The sequence below is a fragment of the Accipiter gentilis genome, chromosome 8 (genome assembly GCF_929443795.1).
Source record: "Accipiter gentilis chromosome 8, bAccGen1.1, whole genome shotgun sequence".
NCBI classification, from domain to species: Eukaryota; Metazoa; Chordata; class Aves; order Accipitriformes; family Accipitridae; genus Astur; species Astur gentilis.
In genome coordinates this window covers 25717350-25742923 of record NC_064887.1, presented here as the reverse complement: position 1 = coordinate 25742923, position 25574 = coordinate 25717350, and the positions used below count along the sequence as shown (strand labels likewise).

Here is a 25574-nt window from a genome sequence, read left to right as displayed (position 1 = left end):
TAAGGAAACAAATATTTATTATAAACTGGTAGTTTTATAGAGCTAAAAAGGTAAACATACCTTTAAGAGACAAAGAATACACAACTGAACACAGTCATCATAAAGGCACATCATGAAAAATTAAATTTGCAAGACCCCATCTTTTCAACATTTGAAAACATGATTACCGTAATTTTCAATACTCATAATGGCACTTACACACTATAAACAAAATGGACCAAGTCTAGAAGATAGACACTGCTAAAGTCATCTCCGCATCACACACACACAATACATTTGCTCATTGGTCACAGTCAAACAAAATGATTGGGAACTGATCTCACAAATCCCACAAAGATAAAAGAAAGTTGGCAAAACCAAGAAGCATTCAGACCAGAAAGGCATTGTACATATGGGTGATTTGGATGGAATGACTTTTTGTTTTTTTTAAAAAGTCCAAGGTTTCCCTAAAGGGAAGGCCAAAAGACACAGCTAAGGCTGCCATTTTCTGAAATCTGATAAAACAACATTTTAGAATATGAATTTTATGGAGTTGTTATGTATCAGTTTATGGAGAATAAGCATCGGCCATGGAAGCACTGAACACAGGTTTACATCTGATCGCTGTTTGAAAAACATGGCCCAAACAGTATGTGGAACAAGGGAGATTCAGGCAGTTATTCAAGTTTGCTTACTTATTTGTTTGTTTAAAAGAAAAAGAAAAAAAGAGACCCTTAATGACCTTACAGGAACAAAGTTCTTCCTTCCTTCAGTAATCCAATTTCAGGAAGTGGTCTAAGAGCAGTTGCTTTTAGAAAGTCAAAATAAGTACAAAGGTAATCTTGAATTTACAAAGATTAAGACACCACACATCGCAGAAAGCAGAAAAAGCATGACAAAATGATTTCGGCAATAATTGTTAGTCTATTTCAGTGTTCAGGCCTGAAGGCAACTGAAATGTGGCATGCTTCACCACCCCTCAAAAAAGGAAGTAACTTTGGAAGTACTTGTACATGGAAATACCTACTTTCTGCATTGAGGAAGTGCTGCTTTGGTTTTTGAGGAGGAGCTGTTTCTCAAGCACTAACAAGTTCTGTGTGCATGCTTTGCTCGCTTCATTAACATCAACCTGATGGGCACCCGAGATCAGCAGTCCCATTTGGTCACTTGGACAAAATGCCTCAGTATTTTACTATCTGAAATTCACACACACAGCCAGTGTGCACAGAAGACTGAGGGAATGAGGATTTCTCTCACATAACAAACCCGTAAAACCTTTACATAATAATGCAATTCTCTATTGGCTAAAAGCACTTAGTGGACTGTAGCCCTCCAAGTAGGGAAAGAATGGAGACTCCAAAATGAGAAAGATTTCTCTCCCCAAGGCAGCTATGATGAGCTCCACTATTGGCTGTATTACAATCACTAACAGCTTACTACTGGATTTTCCACCCCGTTTTTAAATGGCAACTAGCACTTCTATGGAATGGATCTAGTAACCAAGTTTTTTCTGTTCCTGTATATTATAGATCCTATAAAATGTGCAGCTGTAACCCAAAGCTTGTCATGGTTAATGGTGCCAACATTTGCAAGTGCAAAGAAAAGCAGGTCCAGTGAAGCAAGTTATGAAAATCACTGATTGTATTACAAAAATATTGTGTAAATCCATTTGAGGTATTCTGATACCGTGGAACAGCAGTTTCCCAGGCTCTTATTCTTTAAATACAAAAAAAAGGTTAGCCTGAAGATAAAGGTGATGGGTTACATTTTAATGTGTTACTCTATCCTTGTCTGTATCCAAGATCCCATTTCTTATGAACTTAACATTAAGTCTTCAAAAATAACAATAAGTGCTTACGTCTAGGCGTGCAAAATGTTGCCTGTGAATTGGTTCAGTATAGGCAGCATGACAAAACAAAAAGTCACTTTCATATATTCAGTATCAAGGCAGTATAAACTTCTCCTACCTTTGGTTTGATCCAAGCCAAATACACATTTAGAGAAGACAAATACAAAAAAAAAGAAAGCCAATGAGTAAAATACACATGATTTCCTGAAAATATAAACATATTGCTGATTTAAAGATAGTTTCTTGATTTTTTTTTTAAACACAGTGACATTTTAAAGTGCAATATAGGTATCTGTTTAGAAATGGTGAACTAGAATTTAAGAAGTTTCTTTCCACTTCAGGGCAAAAGTAGAAGTTGCAGCATCTCTCCACAAAGATCTGTCTCCAATTGTGAGAGCAGATTACTTGAGAAACCATTTTTGTTCTGGTGTTTCCAACAACATTAGAAGCATCTCACCTTTTTCCTTCATTTCATGCTATTCCCAAATTCTGCTTCATTTTTTCATATACAACATAGCTGATGCTGACAGCTGGAAGCACCTTCATAAAATTAGGGGCTATGCCCCTATAAAGTCCTCGGATTCCCTCCGTAGCAACAATTCTTTGAAAGAGACCGACCATGTTTAGCTGTGGAGCTCCTTCCACTGAGGCTAGAACAAAAAAGATAATGTGTTATACAACAGTTCTAGTAATTTTAAAATTCTTAAGCAATTATTAAACCCTTGGGTGGTGAGCCTACTACCACCTCTAGGGCCATTGATTAAAACTTGAGCCCTCACAGAGAGATCTCTTTAATCCCAGATATTGAGGGATATCCATGTGTCTAAACCCCACTGAAAAGCATAATCTACCTACATTCCTTTGGAAATCTAGGCTCCTATCCTTAAGTCTGTGCACAAACCTATCAAGGAAAAATCTCATATATGAAACTGTCTTTATGAAATGTCCTCCAGAGCAAACATTGTTGTCTATGTTCAAAGGATGATGCAAGCCCTTTTCATTTTACCTCCAAAATTTAGGAAACATTCTAAATTTTAGAAATGTGCTCCCAGCCTATGACAGAAGCTCTATGCCTGGTAGTCTTTATGGAATGTGGCTCTTGGAGCACTAGTGTCTGAAATGTTACATTTCAATCAAGTATGATGAAGAACACTGTTGGGGGTAACAGGGAGAAGAAACTAACGTTAAGAAGGATTTTCCAGATAAGTCCTTGGTTTTCCAAGTTGGGCTTTTCTATTCCCATGTCTCTGCTACAGCTATCCCAAATGATACAATTTTGATGTGACCACACAGAAATGTTTTCAGTACAACAGGACTCACCTTGAGCCTGCATGCGTGTTCTGATAAGAGCAAGAGGGTAACTGGCTAACTGCCCGCATGTGCTGGAAACAGTACCACACCCCAACAATACAAAAACACCTGGGTTAGCGGAGCTTGATGCATAGTGTTCTAGCCATGTACTCTTTAAGAGCTGCCAAGATATAAAATTAAATAATAAGACAAGAGACCTGCATTCAAGAAAGTAAACAAATACATCTTCATTCATAACAAATCTTATGGGCTCAATCCTGAAAAGCACCAATCTCACTACGCCAGTCCTACATGCTCACTTTTAAAGTGCACAGGTAAACACTTTAGCACATGGGTAAGGACTTTAACCAGACTACAATAGTTAGTGCCTAGAAAAGAAATCCTTAAAAGATCCAGCAGCAGGAACAGTGCCCATATTTCCAGACCTGTTAATACTTTGGGGGAAGAAAGGGGTGAAACACAACTCAGCACCCCAGAGTGTGCAACAAAAGCTCGCACAGTTGCACGCATCACCTTGTGTAGAAGCAAGGATACAAACTGTAGAAAAGAACTTCCATACTGCTTTGAAACGGTTTGCTCAAGCAATTCTGCTGATTGCTACCGCAGTGTCACAAAAAAATTTGTCTAGACTAGAAAAAAAATTAGTCGGTGCATCTGAGTTACTTAACACACTTCAAAGCAACACCTAGCATGTGAAGTAGATAAAACGTTTTAATTGTTCCTGATGGGTATAAGAGGTGCTGGTTCCTCTTGAAAGAAAAGAGAGTGGTGTTTCGGACCTTCTCACAACAACTATATGTCAGCCACAAAGAATTCTGGTGATGTGCACAAACACATAAGGAATTCAGGTTACTATAATCCCATTATAAATCAGTGAAAATGGCAAAAAAAAAAAATGTATTAAGTATCATAAATGCAGGATAGGTAACATAGTATGAATATCATATCAGGTTTTTAAGGCCCATATTTGCTATAGAACGGGTATGTTCCAGTCCAACAGGGTTAGTTAGGTATGCAAGCATGTTGTATTGTCAAGGTCTACATGATCCTGCCTTACAAGTAGATTTCTTGTTTGGTACTGTTGCATGTAAGGGCCCAACGGCACAGGCACTCCTCCATGAAAGGCAAACAAACAAAAACATGAAAGTCCAGTAAGATTAGTGGAAATTCTCATTTGTCTATTTTAAACTGAAGGCACCTGTAATTCTACAAGCATATTACAAATCTAACTAATGATACAGGTCTTCTAAAGAATATTTACCCTTTTCATAAATTAACTAATGAAAGCTACATGCATTCAGTAACCTAAACTCACCTCATAAACAGCAAGGTCAATGCCAGCATAAGGAATTATACCCAGAATATTAGGAATATAGCCTTTGTAGAAGGCCTTTACACCTTCTCTTTTTAAGATCTTCTTAGCACAGTCAAACATCCCAGAATATTGCCCTGTTTTACCCACAGCCAATCTGGTCTTTAAAACCTAAAGGAGAAAAAATAGTAGCTGTAATTACATACCTACTTATTAATGTATGTTACAAACACAGGAAAACACAGTATCTCTCTCCTTATTCAATTGTCTGGAACTGCTTTGCATTTTGGTACTTCAAAATTCCTTTGTGATGACTGCTGTTAAGGCTTTGTCAGCAGTAGGCTTCTTCAGGTTTTATCATTAGTGCAGGGCAGTATGCATACTACCATACACTAGCTTACAATTTATTAGCCTTTTTAAATTGCATTTTACCTTTCTTTTATTGATTAAAACAGGCAGATTTTTTAATCAACTGGAAGGCAACAGTGTGGGCAATATTTAATAGAAGGATTAGCTAAAGAACAAGTGAGAACATTAACATACTAGAAGATCACACTTCTCATCTGGGAACAGCAAAGCATATTAAGAAAACAGTCTTTCAAAAAGCACAACACTGAGAGGTAGTTAAGGGAAATAAAGATTGCATCTCTACTGAAACCCAGCATCTGATTAATAATGCAAATAAGTCTATACAGAATCTTAGGACAAAGAAATTACTAGCAGTATCCAAAAGAAACCACACAGGGAATTTCCTGAGCAAGAATTTGACCTACTTCAAAGCTTCACAAGACTGCAGCTTCCTCAGGAGTTTCCTGGCACTTTGCTTTTCTCTTACTTTGAAACACCCTAAAAACCACTTCTAGGACAGTATTATATATTTGTTAGGAAGATCAGAGCATCTTATTGTAGAATAGTTCACCTGTCTCCATTGATCAGTGTAATCCAGATGATGTACATAACATTTCAGTTATTCTATAACTTAACTCATCTCTCTACTGAGGCTAGCTGTGATTCAGCAGCTCTAACAGCAGGGATGCTATTTAAAAAGAGATCATTACCACTGCCAGCAATGAAAACAGCTAAGTTCTATTCCTACTGACACCCCTCCCTATGGAAAAGGTATTTAGGTTACATTTTCCATTACTTCCAAATCTTCATGTCGGTATTGGTTTAATCCCAGACCCCAGATATATTCTAGTTATTTGCACAACAAGATAAACTTTCTGGGAAACCAGCAGTAGAGCAAGTACATCCTACTTCCATTTAAAAAAAGCAGGATGTGAAATAGCTACCCTAGAGCTGTTAGTATATTAATGCTAGTCAAATTGCAACATGTGTAGTACCACATACAAATATGTCCTACAGAGGAAAGGGCAGTTAATCGACCCAGCCCCAACTGTAGCTGGTATATTCTTCCTCCACATTGATCTCCTAATTGGACCCCGCTCCGCATCATAATGTAAGAGAACTTCATCAGTTCTGCTACACACAAGACCTTCCCTTGCTTACATACAGTGGGAAAAAGATTTATGCCCAATTTAGAAAATACTTGAATATGTAATTAATTTTAAATGCATTCTTGGATTAATTTTTTCCCTGAACTAGGTTTTATTTAAACATTGCTGTAGACAATATTATACAGCCAAATATATAGAAAAATAAGAAGTATCAATTAGAACATATTATATTCTAAAATGCCTAGTACTGAAATTCTGAAAGGAAGTCCAAAGTAAAAATAAATTAGAATATAAGAATATAGAGGAATTCCTACAATACTTTCTAGAGCAAAAAGGGTTTTACTTTGGAAATGAACGAGACATTTGCCAGACTCTAACAGAAGCAGATTCTCTGTTACTTACCTCCATGGGATAAATAGAAGTTTGTGCTGTTGCTCCAGCCAAAGAACCAGATACAAATCTTTCAACAGTGCCTAACTTCCCATCATCCTTAGTGAGTATCTTCTTATACTGTATAGTTAAAACACATAAAATAAACATCACGTGCTTTTTAGGAAAGGCAAGAGTTATTACAAGAGACAAGAGTACAGCACAAAATGTCTTTTCAAGCTGTACATAGTTTTTATGTATTTACAGTTACATTTACTAACCCAACAAATTTAGCACTATACTCACTGCAACTCTGTGGACAAAGATTCTCAAGAATACAATGAATATTCCAGCCTGCAAGAATCCTTTACATTAAACACCTCAGCCACCCACAGTACTGTCAGGTGTTCTACAAACAGCCAACAAGGGTACCCACACTATGGACCTCAGATAACAAAGAGGAACCTGACCCCCTTGCAGATCCAGTTCTCCAATCAAAGAATGAAAGCCTGACTAGCGTGTTCACAGAGACACTTAGAGAGCTGTACATACTATTTCACTCAAGACAGACACCATCATGCAAGAATGCACCACCGGCTCCCAAAAGGCAGAGCAAGAGTAAGGAATAATGTGCTCAAGGTTACTCTATGGCATCAAAATCTGCTGTTCAGTCTGGCAATATCCCAAAGTTTACTTGACTTTTTGTTGCTTTTATTTCACAGTTGTAGAGGGATGTGCAGTATGTTCATTTAGTCTTCATTACCTGAGGCATCAGCAAGCCCCACAGAGGAAAAATAAAGATTGTTTAACTACACCAGAACAGGAGTTCATTTTCTAAAGGAGGATTAGGCCTTAACATGATGCTTAAAGCTGATTCAGAGGTAAATATAACTCTGAAATCCAGGTTGAGGGCATCTTACATAGCATCATGATATTTGACTTAAAAAGAATCCTCTGTAAGTTCAGCTAGCATAATGTACTAAGTTTTTGGTTGTTGTCACTTCAAAGCAACAAACTAGATATTAATGCAGTGCTCCATATAAAGCTATGCAGACTGGAGGACAGTTTAAAATGTATGACAGATTTAGTTTATTTACATTGCTTATAATACAATAGCAAAATCTGCCTAATACCATGTATTCTATTAACAGAATAAATAGACTATTTTAAATCTGAAAGTGACTCTAAATTACTGTGACAAAATCCCCAACCACAGTAAGAACCCCTATGTAATACAACAGTGCAAATAATAAACAGTGAAAGTGATATAATATTCTATCTACCATAAGTTTAATTCCTGATTTATCATCCTACCTGTTCATAAGCCCAGAATTTAATAGCTGTTTCAGGAGCTATTTTCACAACATTTACACCATTTCCCCTCCAGAGGGATTGGACACCACCTTCTTTCAACATTTGCTTAAAACCACTGGCTATATTCATTTTGTTTGATTTTGAACCATGAACCTAAAAAAAAAACCAAAGTCACAGTAAAGAACACTGCTCTGATTAGATTGTAAAACTCGCCACCTAACTATTAAATTGCTTAAATGTATCAACTAGCAAAACCACATCCACTATTGGAAAAAATCTTATTTTAGTGGCACAGGTACTATAATATTTTGTCTACATTTTTGCCAATATGACTATGGAAAAGACAATTTTTATGAACACAAAATTTGGAAATTGTCAAAACATAACTAGACCTCCAGAATTCAGATATTGTATTTGGCCATCAGTTTTCCACAACAGCTCTCTAAAAACTGAAGTGATAGACTGGAAACTAAAAAGTTCTTAAACATTGCACCTACCTGCATCATCACTTTAAGGCGATCTAAGGGCGCTGTACCCGTTCGAGAGACAGCACCAGCCACTCCTCCTGCTAACAGCTGTTTCCACCACTGTCCAGTCTTTTTCTCTTCCTCCGTGAACTCATCTGGAACAGTCAAACTATCTCCTATATCCAACACCTATTAGAATCCAAAGCAAAGATGTGCCAATAACTATCTCACTCCATCATCTGAATTTTATCAACAGTTCTAATTCCAAATTAACCTACAACCTGAGAACACGTAAACAAAATGCTAGTTAAAAATAAAAAAATATATCTAAATTACATTCTATAATTAACTTGCTATGGATTGCTATTGCTTTTTGAGCATTAACACCCCAGACCCACCATTTCAAAGACTGCACCATCATCATTAAAAATTATGACAAATTTCTGCCTTGAGCATGGCCCAAACAAAGACATTCTGTCACGATCAGTAGACCTTTACAGTCAGCAGTAAAGCTCAAATGCTTATATGTTGCAGCTAACCTTTCACCGGACAACCGTCTGGGATTAGTTTGGTAATCTCCTAAGGATGCTAACAAGAGATTTCTCTCTCGTGGTAATTTATTCACACGTATGTGCGATTTCCTTCCCCCCCCCCCCTTAAAGTAGCATTTTTATAGCTGATATATCAGAATATTCTATTTCTGGTAACTGCTGTGTATTATCTTACAAAATGACAAGTTTGACTAATGCTTTATACATTTTCTTATCATCAGTTACACTGAAAGACACATTAATGACTTTTTTCAGCTATAAAAGTTTGAAATTTCATTAAGAGGTGCATGTTTGTATTACCAGTCAATTTGATCAAAGAACATTACTATAGGCTTTAGTGATAAAGCTGTCCAAGACTATGGAATCTCACATATCACTTAAACATAGTCTCTGCTCTTCATGTAATTTATAACCATGATATATGAGAAAAAATATGCTGTAGATAATGCAAAGCCAATATTATGCATAAATTAAACCTATAAAGAAGCAAGAATGTTTTTAATAACTGGTAAGTACTAACCAGAAAGCGTGTTAACCAACAGACTTTTTTTAACTACTGTTGATTTTAACTGTAGACACTATGTCCCTAATTTATGCTGCATTCCCTGTCTGTTAAGTAGACAGAATACTGTCTTGGTCATTTGGAACACAAGAACTGCAGGATGGAAATTACAGATATAGCCACTGGACAAACAGGGTAAGCACCAACTGTACTGGATATTGAACACAGAACAGATTAATTGGAAAATCCTTTCACCTTTCTGACATTCATGGTTTCCAAGTAAGGTGTCATCAGTTGCTCAACTACATGGACTCATCAAAAGATCAATCAGAACTCTCAAAATATAAACTCGATGTTCTTAGAGATACTATGCATATCTACCAGGGTTTAAACATTGTGTCTACCAAGCCCTAAACATTAACTAAGAAAAAAAGCTAAATTTGAGGGTGTTTATAATGGAACATAACAGAACATAACAGCTACCAATTCATAATAGTTCTATGCCAATGCAGCTATCCGCTTGGAAAAGTCTGACAGCAATTAAAATTTTACAATAAAAACAGAATTGGAAGAGCTGTCAATGCCAGCCAGACATGCGAGTTCTCACATCTGCTCTTATCTGAAACACCAGCTGTGTTGCCATATAGCTGGATTTTGCTTGCTGTGATAAGTGGGTCATCAGCTGACTGCAACCCTGGAGGATCACAAGAGACTTCTAAAATGTTTCTTGGGGATAACTAATGACGCTCCATAATTAAAAAAAAATAATCTTATGTTTAGTAATATTAATACAAAGCATTTTATTAAAGCAAAGGGTTTTTTTCCACTAAGTAAGCTGGGACCAGGACTATTTGATCTCATAGCAGTGCTTCAAGCGTTTCCTTCAGCAAACAGGGAGCTAACTCCCTTTTGGCAAGCATTTCTGAATTGAGCTTGTACAGTGTGAAACACTCAAAGCTTTCAGATCTCAAACTGGTTTTTATTATGGAAATGCTGACTAATCCCTGACAATATAGACAGTCTCACTGTATTCAAAGAAATCTGTCTTTACCTAACTTTATGGATTACTCCAATAATCAACAGAAAGGATATTCAGTAAACAGGATTACCATTGGTCTACTTACCTTATTATTTGTTCTTAAAAGTCAGCCACGTAGGTGGTAAGAGCTCCCTTCAATAATAACTTAAAAAAATTTATCTGCACAGTGGATAGCCTATTGCTGTATATTGTCATTCTTAAATGATATTCTGTAGCACAAAAGAGTGTGAGAACATGTGCAAAGAAAATCATCACTAATGACACCAGTGATTTTATGATAATGATTGTTACTATATAAATGCAAATACTGAACTAATTTCAACATAACAGTTAAAATGCTTCTATAATTTGTTTCAACACATCAAAAGCACTGAACATAAGAATGTACGTAATATGAAAAGAAAAATATATAATATTGTGGTTATTATCTTTCTGTGGAATATCTCCAAAGGAAAAAAAGGATGCCTTCCTAAAAATTACTGATAATTATTGGCAAAGTTTAGATGAAGTTCTTTGCTCAGAAGAAACTCACACAACACTGTCCTGTTTGTAAATGGGACAGCATGAAGTGAAAAGGAAAACCAAACAATTTTAAATACAGGTACGCCTGAAATATAACAATTGTTAAGCTGTTATACTCCATACTGCAAATTAACCCAGCAGAGATGAACTTAAGAGCTGCACTAAGTTAAAAGAAAAGTTGAACTTACAGTGGAATGTTTCCAATATCGAATTATTTCCTCAATGTCTGTAGCTGGGTTAAACATAAAATGGTCTCTCCACTCATTCCAGTCTACTGTCATTGTCCCATCAGCATCAATACTAAAAAGAAATTGAACAAAACTATATAAGGAAATAATAGCAGGGATGGGTTTTTGTTCTGTTTTGTTGCTTTTTTGTTGGTTGTGGGTTTTGGTTTGGTTTGGGTTTTTTTTAATATTGGCCATCATATCAGCAACAAATGACTGGAGATTCCATACGGAGATTTCAAGGCTGAGTCTGCCATGGCCTTTCAATACTATGCTTTTCTTATCCAAGTGCATCTGGCATATTCCATTTAAAAACATAATATACGCTTCATTCTATCAACAACATTCACAGGTAAATGAGGTAACATTCTCCTCGCAGAACCAGATCCTCAGATAGTGACCAGACTTACAATCACCCAAGAACAGATGAAATATGTGAGGATTCTTATAAAGTCACCACTGAAGGTACCAACACCTTTCAAAGTTATAACCCCATTTATCCTGTTTTCTGAATTATAAAAATATAATAACTAACAATACAAAGAAGCTTAAAATACTTTAAGCAATAATAATTCCTGACCTTTGCAGAATCTTTTCTGCCTGTTTTTCTGAAATGCTTATACCCAGTATCTTGAGGGACTGGACAACCTCTGATGCTTCAATTTTTCCTTGAAACATTAAAAGAAAGATGATGCATATTTAAAACATGGAACTTAATACACTTAGCACCTTGAAGCTCACTAAATTCCACTGTAACACCTACATAATAGCAAAGACAATTTAAAACCAATTTAAACACAGATTATATATTTTGATTGTCTACTACAAGGACTGAATGCAGGTGAGTACATTAAAATCATGCAACCAAATGAGATGCAAACATTCAGTGAGTTAAAAAACTATTCTATCTTTAATAGATACTTAGAAACTTCCTTATAGTTTCTCCATCTGGGAAACAAAGAGCCCCAGACCAATGGGCCTGAACGATAATAAAAAGAAAAAAAAAGACTATAATAATTTATTATTTCAATCTATAGTAAACTACAATATGATCCTATTAAGGAAAAGAAGTAGGGGTTCCATATTCACAACTTTTTGTCTCCAGTTTAGACAAAGAATATACATCAAGATAACTTTTAATGCACAGTTTCTTCAAACCACATTTGAACAAATGAAATAAATCAAGGCATACCATCATTGTTTTTGTCCAGGCTCTTAAATGCCAGTTTCATCTTTTTCTCATGATCTTTAAGATACTGCATAAATTCTTCAAAATCTAGCTGTCCATCCTGGTTAGTATCTCCAGCTTTAAAAATTTTCTGTTGAGAGAAAATGCAACATTCAACGTTTCCAAATTACAGCAGGTCACAAAGCAACATCAGCATGGCACAGCTTTAAGAAAAGCATCATATTGGTCACTTTGGGAGTCAAATCAGGAAAACACCTAAGCATGTACTTCAGAGCTGTATTTTGTTTTCAGAATTTAACACACTATCAGTATTTTCATAAAGAGATAAAACACTCAGAGCAGAGATAAATTTAAGAAAGCATTATTTATTATTTGTATAACTTTCCTATTAAAAGATTTTAAGGTTTCTTACCAGCACTGGCAAATTACCCCTACAAGTATCAATTTGTGGAGGTAGAGGTGGGGGACGGGACAAAATTATGAAAGAGAACAACTTTAAGCCTGTGACTTCCTTAGTTATACATGAAATTTGTCAATATGTCAGTAAAATTAAAGAAATACAGTCTTAACTATCCTCTTTAATCCAGAGGTCTACTAATTATGAACTGTAAAGATAAAAAGACAAATAGCAATTAACTATTTAACTGCTGACCAACACCAACACCCCCCCCCCCCCCCCCCCCCGCAAAGATCTTGCCTGACTAGCACTTCCACCCCCCAGGCTTTGAGAAGGCAGGGCTTTCTGCTTCAAACTGAAGCCCCGACAAAAATTTAAAACAAACACACAAACAACAGACTTGTAACAAACAGAAGCACAGTTATCTTCCATTTTTGCATGTGTTTCTTAGTAACTGTCCTGCAGATAAGAAACCTCTACATGTAAAATTAACTACGAGTTAAACACACGGTATACAATTGCCAGCACTGCAGGAAGCAAGTCTGAAATACAGCCTAGGCATACACTTCTCCACCAACAAAGGGCCAGAATACTTAACCATCTTTCTGCGTGAAAACATACTTTTTAAAAAAGGGAAATTACAGCAGTCCCCCCAAGCATCAGCCTGGAACTGCTGAGGCTTGTCTTCAAAGGCAAGCCCAGAGAAGAGTGAAGCCCAGGCTAACAAGCTCTGCAGGATTTATTAGCTTGGGCTTTATGCCACAGCAAGGGCTGCTCCACACAGGGAGGGCTGCAGAGAGAGCAGCGGGGCCAAGGAGAGGCAAGGCCCACAGCACACTGTTACAGGCGCTTTCCATCTGCTCTCACACTTCCGTAAGTGCTGCCATCTCCTCTGGCAGGATGCACAGGAAGCAGGCAGGGAAATCCACCCCAAAACTTTGCTCTAGAACACAAGATTTAAGGGCAAATTATGCCTCATCTCTTCATTTGGGCGTCAGTCCCTGTGGTTTCCCTCAATGTGTGAAATCCTACAGAGGCACTGTCTATAAAATGGCCAGGAGACCACCCTGACAGCACAATCTCTTCATTAATTTGCTGTAAGTTTAAGAGCACTTTGAGGTACATATAAAGCATATGCCAAAAATTCTTCCAAATACCTTCTGTTTTCCAGACAGCCCTGTGCAACTGTAGCTTCTGGATAAAGTAATTCTCCACAAGATTTGCATGGCTGTTCTAATCTGCAAAATCTGTTTTTAATCATTTTGTTTACTCCACTATAATTACTGGAAGACCTCAAAAGACCAAAGTCCAACAAGTTCTAGCCTACAGAAACTAAACATAAAGGAAGTTGAAAACTCTAGTGTATTTGTTGCAGGTGTCTGAAAAAAATTGAAGACATCTGAATACATTTATGTGCCTCCTTTATCTTTCTTATCCCTCTAATAAAAGCAATGTACTTTAATGTTTAATCTCAAAAGAAAAATTTGTAAGATTATTATAGATTTCTCAATGGAAGGGAGGAAGACGATGTGGCATTCCACAGTGAAATAAGCAGTGAATTATTTACCTCCCATAATACAGCAACTTATGCACAATAAAATCAACTAAAGTTACTGCGTGCTCAGATAAAGGCATTTGGTATCAGCTTAGAAAAACAGTGTTCTTCATATACTCTTAAATCCAGCTTGCTTGCCATTTCTATTAATAACCTGTCAATAAAAATATAATCTTCAATTCAGTTTCATGCCCTTGCCAATATGGTTAGGGCTGTTCAGAATTTCCCATTAAAAAAAAAATAGTTTACGTTTCTTCAAGTTTATGGATGCATTTCTGAATTAAGGATGGATTAAAAATTAAGCGTAATTAAGAAAGCCTAATGGATTAATCATTAAAAAAACCCCAAACAAATAAAAAAACCCAAACCAAGAACCACCATTAAAAATTACTCTAGCCAGAAAAGAGTCCCCCCCAAAAGACACTTGTACTCCACGCATGGCACCTCATACCACAGGATCCAAGTGCCCTGCTGGACTCCCACAAGCTACCGAGAAGAGGTAATTAATGTGGCAGTCATACAAACACTTTGAGTGAATTCTATCAATGCAAACTGTTACTATTCGCTACTGCTATCTGAACTACACAAACAAAAATGTAGAAAAAGGGAAGTGTTGTTCTGGCTCACATATGATAAAATTTTAACTAAATTCCAATGACAAAATCTCCTCTGCTGAGGATGACATGAGCCAAACAAAACAGAAGTTCCTAGCAGGTTTAGAGAGCTGGCAATTAGCGTGTGTGAAGGGGAGCACCTTTCATTTCATCTGCCAAATGAGCAGATTTTACATTGCAACAACTAGAAAAGGATAAGCACAAACATACTCTCCATTCCCTACTTTTGTTTTTACAGTTATTTTCCAGACTTCAAGCCAGTCTCAGCCACTCTCAGGGCAGCAGAACAGAAGCAACAGGGAACAAAAACATATGCTTTTCCTCAGCAGGCACATGCATTTTTTCTCACATTACAAATCTAAGAGTTCATACAAACAAAACCCTCTTGTACTAATTATGTGGGTGTTAGAGTTTCAGATTAAAGCCAGCAATTTTGTGGAACAAACAGGAACACTGAAAGGAGCTTGCCTTCCATTTGGAGGGCAGGAACTCCCTCATGGGGGTAATGTACTCCATGGGCATAGCCAGCAGGAAGACACTTACTTGATTCTGCAGCACACTAACTCCCAGGTAAAAACTGCCCATTCACAGCATCAAATAATAATTCAGGTTGGAAGGGACCTCTGGAGGCCATCGAACACAACCCTGGCTCAAAGCATGTCTAAACAGATGTTGTGGTTTAACCTCAACCAGCAGCTAAGCTCCATGCAGCAACTTGCTCACTCCCCCCCACCCCCAGTGGCTTGGACAGAAGAACTGGGAAAAACAAGTAAAAACTCATGGGTTGAGATAAAAACAGTAGTAATAATAATAATAATGATGATGATGAAAAGGAAGATTACAAAAAGAGAGAGAGAGAAAACCCAAGATATACAAGTGATGCACAATGCAGTCGGTTACCACCTGCTGATAGATGCCCAAGCAGCAATCTGCCCCTCCCAGCCAACTCCCCCAGTTTATATACTGAGCATGATGTCACATGGTACGGAATATCCCTTTAGCTAGTTCAGGTCAGCTCTCCTGGCTATGCTCCCAGCTTCTTGTGCCCCCCAGCCAACTCATTGGTGGGGTGGCGTGAGAAGCAGAAAACGCTTGTGTGCCTTTTCTCTTAACTCTGTGTAAGCACTGCTCAACAGTAACTAAAATATCCCTGTGTTATCAACCCTGTTTTCAGCAGAAATCCAAAACATAGCCCCATACCAGCTACTATGAAGACAATTAACTCTACCCCAGCCTAAACCAGCACATTAGATCTAATTAGCTCAAGTTGCACAGGACCACATCCAATTAAGTCTTGGACATCTCCACGGATGGAGATTCCACAGCCTCTCCAGGCAACCTGTTCCAACATTCAATCACCCTCACGTCAGTTCAACGAGGAATTCAATTCTGCTGTTCTGCATTTAATATACTACCGGATTTTGCATAGTTACAACCACTTGTCACTGTGCCACTTCCTGGTTTGCCAATTTCTCTGATAGAGGAGAACTGGATGCATTTTTAAAATAGGCTTGCTTACAACAATAGAGCAGGAACCAAAGTAGATGCCAGTCCTCACTTGGAAGTCCTGGGAAACAATGTTCAGTGTGCCTGCCACGTAAAACCTGACATTTCTTGTTACAGACTTACTATGGGATCACCTCACCTTTATGTAGGTCCAGCCCCAAGAGGAAAATGTTTATTTTTCAAGGTGTGCCATTTCTTTTCTCATTGTCTAAAGACTTTAAGGCCAAGCAATAAAGATAATTCACTAGATAAAATGAAATGGTGACCGTGTAAAAAATTGCTACTTACAGGTAGACACAGGAAGATTGTTTAGATGATCTTTCTTTTTAATGCTATGGGCCTTCACACATACCAACTACAATGCTCCCATGCTGACCTATTTGGTCATGACACTGCTGCCTTTTTCTTTTCTCTTATGTTTTGTTTTTGTTTTTAATTCTTCTACTTTTGTTCTTTTTCTGCTGTATATTTTGTTAACACAGCTGCTTTCAAAGTCCTGCACAGTGAGGCAATAACAATGTGAAAGGCCACAAGTAGACTGAAACACTGAATAATTTTATTTTTAAATTTCTGTATTATATAAAGCATGTTACAGCATTGACTTCCTACTCCTCCAGAAGACCTCTGTATTTGGTGTGGAAACCTAAGCCAGCAGGTCTGTTGAAAAAAAAAAAAGCTACAGACAGGCTTTATATACACCTAAAAATCCTGACACTCTGTAAGTGGCCTGATGAATTATTAGATTACTCTGTGCCAAAGTTATGAACTTTAACACATTCATAGCTACACTGTAAAGACAGAGAATGCAAGACTCTAGAAATCTTAATGCTTTTTGTAGACTCTTTCTAAATTCACATTTGAATTTTTATATTACTTAGTATCAGTATTGTGCATAAGCCTTCACATTCTGGTTACAAAACTGAATTTTGTATGAAAGGCAGGGCTGATCAGTACAAATGATTACCAATCATCTATTCATTAGCTTGTTAATATAATGTAAAGAATATTTAAAAAGAAGTGATCCATCAAGTTACTGGGTGTTTCTGGCTTCCTATCATGCTATCTACAAGACATAAGTAAAAAAAACCAATGCTTAAAGACACATAATTGGTGCAATTAGCAATTCATTCTTCTGTAATCTATGACTAGAGTTCCAAAGGGCACAATTACAAATACTGCATAGAAAAAACACCATCACAACAGTAAGAACAGCATCACGTCTTCGGACATTCACAAATTTCACATTTTCTTTTAAAAGCAGAGGTAGTAGATATAAAACCAATCACGATATTCCCTTCTCTTCTCCCCTTTTTCTGTTCTTTCCCTCTTCACATAGTCATTCACATAGCTCTGCAATCTACAATTTTAAGTTATTAGACTATAATCTTATTGGAAGCCAAATTCAGTCACAGCTCAAGTATATGCAACTCTTCTCTCTTTACTGGATACGTACCCTACAAAACTAAAACTAACGTTGTCCTTTTCCTATCTATATCTACCAAGACTACACAAATTTATGGCACACAATGATAACCCAAAAACCAGTAGTAAAGATTATTAAAGTCAGTCTTGTCAAACTGATTCAGTTGGGAGACAAATCCAGCACAAAGGGAAAGGGGCTGAGGATGTGTCCACACAGCATTATAGCCCAACCAGCAAGTCCACATAACACACTAACAAACTAGACTGCCATTTAACCTCCAGAAATCCAACACAACACTGCATTTTGAGCAAAACAGTAATTTTCACTGCCTCCAAAGGCCTCCCAACTTGTTCAAATGCTGCATTCATATTAATTCGCTTGCCTCCCAAAGGATACTGCCAACACATAAACAGTACCCAAGCAGGCTCTTTACACCTGCCACAGACAGACACTAAGAGTCCCCCATTCCAGTACAGCAGCCTTGCACCCTTGGTGGTACCAGACGCTCCCCTTCCTGTTCTTTGTCCTGAGCACCACTGTCCCCTGCAACAGAAAAGCACTAGCAGTGGTCTTCTCACCGGTGCATTTCAGCTAACAGAATCGCTATAAAATGAGCCTAAAAAGGAAAATATGCAAGTCATGAGTATGCTCTCCAATATGCCTTGCAAAAGTTGCTTCCTCAGGACCTGGATAAACTCGTCTCAACTCATAGCTATGAATTAGATTCCAAGAATCTGAAACAGCATAAATGGGAGATGCAAACTATCCCCTGTACCTTCATTCATCATTCCTTGCAAGTTACACTGCTATTTTTTACTTTGAACGTACTTGATAAACTGAGTTTTTCCATTAAATAAGACTACTCTGCTACAGAGGCATCCCCACCTTACAGTCATCTTAAAAGATTTACCAGTTTACCTTGTTTGTTTACCTGGGACACACTGCAGCCTCAAGACCAGGATTGAGCAAAGCATTTCAACATGCAATTAAGAGATGTTACAGAGGTGGGGGTTCCCATATTTGGTGCCTGGCATTCTTGCACTTTGCAGCAACAAGAGGAAGAATTAATCATTCACTGTACCCTGACGCTGTTCGGAAAAAACCTATCAAGTTAGTATTAAAAAAATTCATTTTATCTCCTTGGATGTTTAAAGTGTTATGAAAACAAACTTTTATTCATCTTGTCCTTTCACATGGAGACTTAGAGACTACAGCACATATTAGTTAAAAGCTTCTGAAGTTGTAGATATTGAAATGAAATAGTGACTTACATGTTTCCTTACAACTCAAGTCAGCTACATTACTGAAGAAATTTGTGGTATTTCACAATGAAGTCCCCATAATCAGACATAATCATAACACCTATTATGACCTGAAAAGCAAAGTTTAAAGGAACTAAGTGGGTCCAGTTTTCTACAATCACATCTGTTTTGGTAAAAAGTTTAAGATGCCTGTCTACTTTAAATGTATAGTACCAGGTTTTGGCATACTATTAAGGTGAAAGAAAGCTTCATTTCACATAAAGAATGACACGCGGACATGAAAGTACTGAAGCTTATAAGACTGTGAAACTGCATATCACATATGATAATAATTTCTAAGAGTACATATCATGTGATTGAAAATGCCCATGTTTCTTCTAAGAAGTTGCAGAAGTAACTAGTGCTTTTTGTATGTTTCTACCCAAGCTTCAATGTAACAAAGAGACTTCAGTTAACTTGGTCTACTAGCCTTCAAATTTTGCCATGCAAGATAAGTTACCAAAATTTTAAAAAGTGCAAAAATCTGAATAAAACAGTGGAGAGATATTCAAGGACATGTTTAGCTCAGTCACTAAACAAGTATGTGCTTTCTGGACTAAGAACAGCTACGCTAAGTTCAAGCTCTGAATCACTATCTAGCTGTAGTTTTTAGAGGCCAGAGAAAAGCACAGCAGGAAAACAATGCATGCCTGGCCCTGCTCTCACCCCTCCTCTCACACTGAGACACAGCACTGTAACACAGCACAGGGGCCTGCCTTGCTTGACAGAATTCTGAATTTTCTTTGGTTTAAATGCAGCAACACACTTCAAGTGTTCTGAGTGTTTTTAGACTTCGTTGGACTAAAATTTTCATAAACACAGTCGATTACTCTAAAGAGACCATATTCTGATTGCTGAGAATTTAGTCTCTTTGGGTCCTGTTTCCACCACACAGAGGTGTCTCATCACACTGTTTCTTTATCTAAAGGAGCCTTAACATAGCCAAAGACTTAAGTCAAAACCTGACAGAAAGTCAGTCCAAATAAGATCATCATACTATTTCCCGAATGTAGTTATTCATTTCAGTAACATCTTTCTACTCCTAGCTCCAGGACTCGATGTATAAATAGTACCTGAATTTGAATGCTTGGCTGTTCCTACTGCAAACTGAACCTTGAAATACGGGGTTCGCCTCTTACAGGTTTACCGTAAGGATTGATTGCAACAGAAGGAAAGGGTGAACAAAAATAGTACTTCATACAACCACTCACACCATTTACGGCACTCCCGCCTAAGAGACTCACAGCATTCTGAAGACACAGGATGAGATCATTTGAGATCTGATCCCAGCATCTATTTTGTGTCTCTACTGGACAACTCCTCTAATCAAAGTCAGCATACAATAGCTGTTAATGTTGCTTGTAGAGCGCCATTTGATACTGTCACCACATTGAATTCCTTCTTCCTAGGTGTTGACCTATTATGTCAGGAAACTTCTGTAAAGCTTTGCAAAGTTACCCATTCCTGGGGGGTAATAGACTACAATATAAAACAGGAGTAATCCTGGCAGCCTCTAAGCAGCACACATTTCAGATTTTCCAGTGGTTTACTTTTGTCTGTCACATACTGACAGAAGGCAGGTCAATTAGAACACAAAGTCAGCAGCTTCTGTCATGTTGTACTACGATGTCTTGCTATGGGGAAAAAAATGATTCTTCCTTAGATGGATATGCAACCTACCTTCAAAGCTTACCACATGGCTTCACATCAATTCTTGTATCTACAATGTTACTTCACCTAAAAGAGCATCTCAAACGTTAACAAAACTGCCAAGTCAACTGATGAAAAGTGAAATAAAAAGAGCATACCAGTAGTCTATTACTCAAATGGATAGCAGCTTCTTTTAAGGACACACTTATTCCTTCTAGAGAGGAATTATATTTCAAAAGAAAAGAGGAAAGTAATACTGATAGCCCAAACACAATTTATACCATGAAGATGACTACTTAGGATGAACCAACTGACTTTGCAGTGAAACACAGTAGCACTTGCATGGTCCCTTACCAGGAGTTAACCAGGAAGCAGCTATGGTCCCCAGAAGTATGGTGACCAACACTCCCATGTATGTGGATTTCACCCCATGCGACGGAAGCCAGCCCTCCAAGAGTATTTTTGGAAATCTAACCCAGACCTCCATCTAGAACATAACAATAGTGGACGGCCTGAGACCCCATCCCAGCCATGAGGCACCAAAGCCTACGATATCCCAACTATGTTGGCAGGGCTGAGCAGTTCAGTAGCTAACACTTCACCACATTGTGTAATATTTCCACATCTCATTTCCTCACTCATTAGTTATTAGTAATTATAAGACTACTTCTGCCTCTCCAAACCCAAATATTATGATTCAATATCTGACTTCATTAATAAAATACCTTTTTACCAAGTAGTAAAAAGACATTTTACTGAATTTAACATCACTTTAGAGCTTGAAGTAAGTGGGAGAAGGCAGCTTTGGGCTGCAAGGAAGTACAGAAAGCAGATTAGCTACATAAAGACAGGAAAGAAGCTGGAGACAAGTCTTACTGAGGCTGTCATTATAACAAGTCTAGTTATTAACAGTTACATATAACTAGTCTAGTTTCTAGTTCAAACTGTGCCCACCATTAAGTTTAAAATAGTGAGTATACAGAAGTTTCAGTGCATTCCAACAATTCTTCTACCCCTCTCAAATGTGGAACATGACTCATGGTTTATTTTGTTTACTCTGTGTTTCTTAAGCAACTAAGATAGCCAGTTCCTGCTCTCCATTACATCCAGGTAAGTCTAGCTTAACTCTATTATTTCATGGGTTTCACTTCCAGTTTATCCTGTAGCAACTGAGAATAATTTGACAGATACTCAGATGTGCACTATTAATGAAAGGCACCACACTAATCTTGAGAAAGAACTTGGAACTTCAATTCTAAGTTGCTCAAAACTTAAAAAACATGCCACAGGTCTCAGGGCTTTCAGTGAATTATGGGGGAAGACCACCCTTGTTAAATGCCAGAAAATTAACTGGTCACCTGTTCCCCTGTTGTTCAATGTAAGTAAAAACCCCAAATTGTTACAGTCAAACTGGTACAACAAGTTTTCAACAATGTGTATATAATGTGTGACTGAAGTTCACAACTAGCATACTCTTAATATTGACAATTCTCATGGATAAGCAAACGGGCCAAACTGTCCCTCCTTGATACACCAAAAACTGAGAACACAAAACATACTTATCGTAAAGATGATTTTGACCAGAAGCAATACTGAAGTGAAAGCATGCTGTCATTTATGCTTTCACACAAGCACCATTCAAGACACCTGCTGGATACTTTTCCCTTAAGTATACAAGACAGAGAATTAAATATACCAAGAAGAGGTAAAATAGAGACCAGATAACGAGACCATGGGAAAGAACTGGCAGTGTCCCACGATTAGTATGAGGTCACTGAAATTGAATTACTGACTCAACATATCTCTTAACACTGTAGTCAAATTTTAAGTTCACTTTCCTGAACCTCTTTCAGAAAGTATGCAACAGCTATTACAGGCACGGCAGTGCAATGCCATCTAACCATTCTTTACACTGAAATAAAGAACAGGACTGTACAGTAATAGCTCCAGCACAGATCTCAGCCTAACTGAACCTATGCATGCCTTTTCAGCACAGACTTGCCTTACCACACGAATACTTACGCCTACAGCATCCTGCACTAAATGAGTTTATTATTCTGAAAGCCTGGGGATTACTGAAAACTACTAGGAAAAAAGACGTTTCTCTTCCAGTTACAGGTCAGAATTGCTAGTCTAACTCAGCATTGCACTAGAACACTTGATGACTCAAGTTTTACTGACTTGTGAGGTCACAACATTGATAACAAGAGACAGAGGAATGCAATAGTCCAACCTGATCACTGCAGAATCCACAGACCAAAGAGTGTGTGCTGTCTGTTTCACGGATTGATGGCTGCTGTCACAAGTGTGCGTTTTTAAATAGAAGAGTCTTGATATCACACAGCTAATACCAAGAAGAATCAATTCCACGTGTTCATGGAGATCTAGCATCAATAACTAGTTCTGATATTGCAACCTACTGTTACGCAAATTTACTTACCTGCTGCCCAAACTAAACCTTAATTTATTCTGTCCTAGATTATACAAAGGTGGAGTGACGGACAAAGGCTGTAAATTACCATCCCTTATCATGCTGGAGGAAGAATATGCTATCTATCGAACACCACACAACAAAGGGTCAAAGGAAGTCAAGAGTCAACACTTGATGAATATACCCGGCCGTGCCCACTTGGCAATAGAAACTGCCGACAGCCGTACGTAGCGTTCGCACTCGGGATCCTTCATTTATAACCCTGAGGCGTGCCTGTACAATACAGCCCCCGGAGCAGTCACGGCGTCCCCGGGAAGCAGAAAGGCAGGCCCGAGGCCGACTTCATCCAGGAGCGGCCCGAAGCCCCCGGATGCGGCTCCCGGCTCTGCAGCAGCCCCCGTCGCGCCGCCTCGGCGCCGGGGCCAACAAGGCGAGCCCCAGCCGGGCAGCGCCTCATCCCTCACGGGGCGGCCGGCAGGGTGGGGCGGCCGGGCCGCCCCTCGCCCTCCCCACGGCCGCGGGGTGCCGGAGAGAGGCCGCTCGCCAGCGGCTGCTCCTCCGGGAGGCAGCGCCTGGGGGAAGCGGCTGAAGACGGGGAAAGGGCCTCCGCCGCGCCCCCGGCCCGCTCTTACCTCCTCCGCCTCTTTTCCCAGGGGGATGCCCATGGCCCGGAGGCCCGTCTGGAGCTCGGCAATATCCACCCTCCCATCTTCGTTGAGGTCCAGCTTCCTGAAGAGGTTAGCGTACCGGGAGTCGCCATCCCTGCTCCCGTCGCAAGCGGCCGCCGGCAACGCGAGGCCTCGCAGGAGCTGGAACATGGCGCTGCCGTGCAGTACAGGCAGCGGGGACCCTCGGCTCCTGCGGGCTGGGCGCGGACAGGAGGCACCGCCTGTGCTGCTGCCAACGCCCGCAGCTGCCAGAGGAGGAGCCGAGCCGAGCCGGCCCGGCCCGGCCCGGCCCCGCCTCAGAGGCGAGGAGGAGGAGGAGGGGGAGGAGGGGGAGGAGGGAGAGGAGGGAGGGCGGGCAGGCGGGGAGCGCTGAGGCGGGAAGCGGGAAGCGAGCCGCGGAGGGAAGAGGGTGGGCGGCAGCCGCAGCCCCTCAGGCGCGCCTCAGCTCTCCTGCCCGCACTTAAGACGGTTGTATCCAGCTAAACGTTTCCAGTACAAGTAGTGAAGTACCAACAACGCTTGGAAAGACCTAATTTGGATACTTTGGCTCATTCGGGTCACCAACGGTTGAGGTCGGGGTTGAAGCTTTATGAAGAGCCCTTAGTCTAGGGGCAACCTTTGGCGTAATAGAACAAAGACTAGAAGAGGAAACTTCTAGGGTTTTTGCTTCATAAATAAATCAGTGGGGTAAATGTAAAAGGACACAGCTGGTATAAGAACAAATGGATAGAAAATGTCAGCAAGGAGGCTCTCTGTGAGAGAGCTCCAGTGAAAACAAGAGCCCCTGAATTGAGTCTTGCTTTCTCGGTGCATATTCAGTCAATACACAACCACGGAAAGTGCATTTCAGCCTTGTAGTGGGAACTTAGTAACCTTGCCCAAAGAGTAATTAATAAAGCTAATGGTCTACGTTGCCTGACCATAGACTAATTAGTGTTTGAAAAGGGGCTAGACACTACTATGACTTGCCTACACGAAGACTACCTGCTTGTGTTTAGGTTCACTGAATAAGTGGGGTGGAAAGGGACCTCAGGGACTCTGTAGTCCAACCTCCTGCTCGAAGCAACCTCAGCCATGAGCTCAGACCAGGTTACTTAGGTCTTTTTTCAGTCTTGAAGACCTCCAAGGATGGAGACTGGACAACCTCCCCAGGCAGTCTGCTCTACAGTCTGACTGTCCTCACAAGGAGGAAGCTTTTCCCTTTTGATCTACTCTGAGCTGTTGCTCATTTCAGTTTGTGCCTGCTGTCTCTTATCTTTCCACATGCCCCATTACAAGGACCCTGACCCTACTTCCTTTATAAACTCTGTAGGTACAAGGAAGGTGGAGGCCTCCTTTTAGGTCCCCACAAAGCCTTCTTTTATCCCAGTTGAGGAAGCTCAGTTTCCTCAGCCTCTCCTCACACAGCAAGTGCTCCAGCCCCCAGACATCTTGGTGGCCCCCTGCTGAAATTGCCAGTTTATCTATGTCTTTCAGGTACTGAGGAACCCAGAACTGGACTAGAGCGTCTAAATACAGTCTAGCATGTGCAGAATAGAAGGTGATAACCACTTCTCTCCATCTAGGGGCCATGCTCATGTTAATACAGCCCAGGATGCTGCTGGCCTTGTTTACTACCAGGACACACTGCCAGCCCATGCTCAGCTTGCTCCCTGCCAAGACCCCCAGGTCCTTCGCAACAGAGCTGCTCCCTAGTCTGTATTGTTGCAAGGGGCTATTCCTTCCTACGTGTGGTACTTCACGTTTGTCCTTGTGGGAATTCATAAGGTCCCTGTCGCCACATTCCTCCAGCCTCTCTGAATGGCAGCCCTGCACTTGAGCACACCAGCTGGTCCCCCACAGTTTGGCATCATCTGGAACCTTGATGAGAGTATACTTCGTTGCCTCCACCTAACTGATAAATAGGTTAAACAAGACAGGGCCAAATATAAACATGTTACT

At 39.5% G+C, this 25574-nt stretch overlaps 1 protein-coding gene across 2 annotated transcripts; it reads right to left on the bottom strand.

Moving 5' to 3' along the window:
• SLC25A24 (solute carrier family 25 member 24) lies at positions 1-23894 on the bottom strand. Of its 2 annotated transcripts, XM_049807157.1 has the most exons (11): positions 23598-23894; positions 12092-12218; positions 11480-11567; positions 10861-10972; positions 8089-8247; positions 7592-7744; positions 6311-6418; positions 4455-4622; positions 3149-3299; positions 2286-2478; positions 1-1946 (listed from the first exon to the last, which is right to left on the bottom strand). In XM_049807157.1, the coding sequence occupies exons 1-10, from the start codon at positions 23781-23783 to the stop codon at positions 2300-2302; spliced, it is 1431 nt and encodes a 476-aa protein (XP_049663114.1). In that variant the 5' UTR covers positions 23784-23894; the 3' UTR covers positions 1-1946; positions 2286-2299. The 2 variants fall into 2 exon arrangements, with proteins under 2 accessions (XP_049663114.1, XP_049663113.1); XM_049807156.1 differs by having other exon boundaries at positions 1-2478.
• Between the last annotated feature and the right edge of the window lie 1680 nt (positions 23895-25574).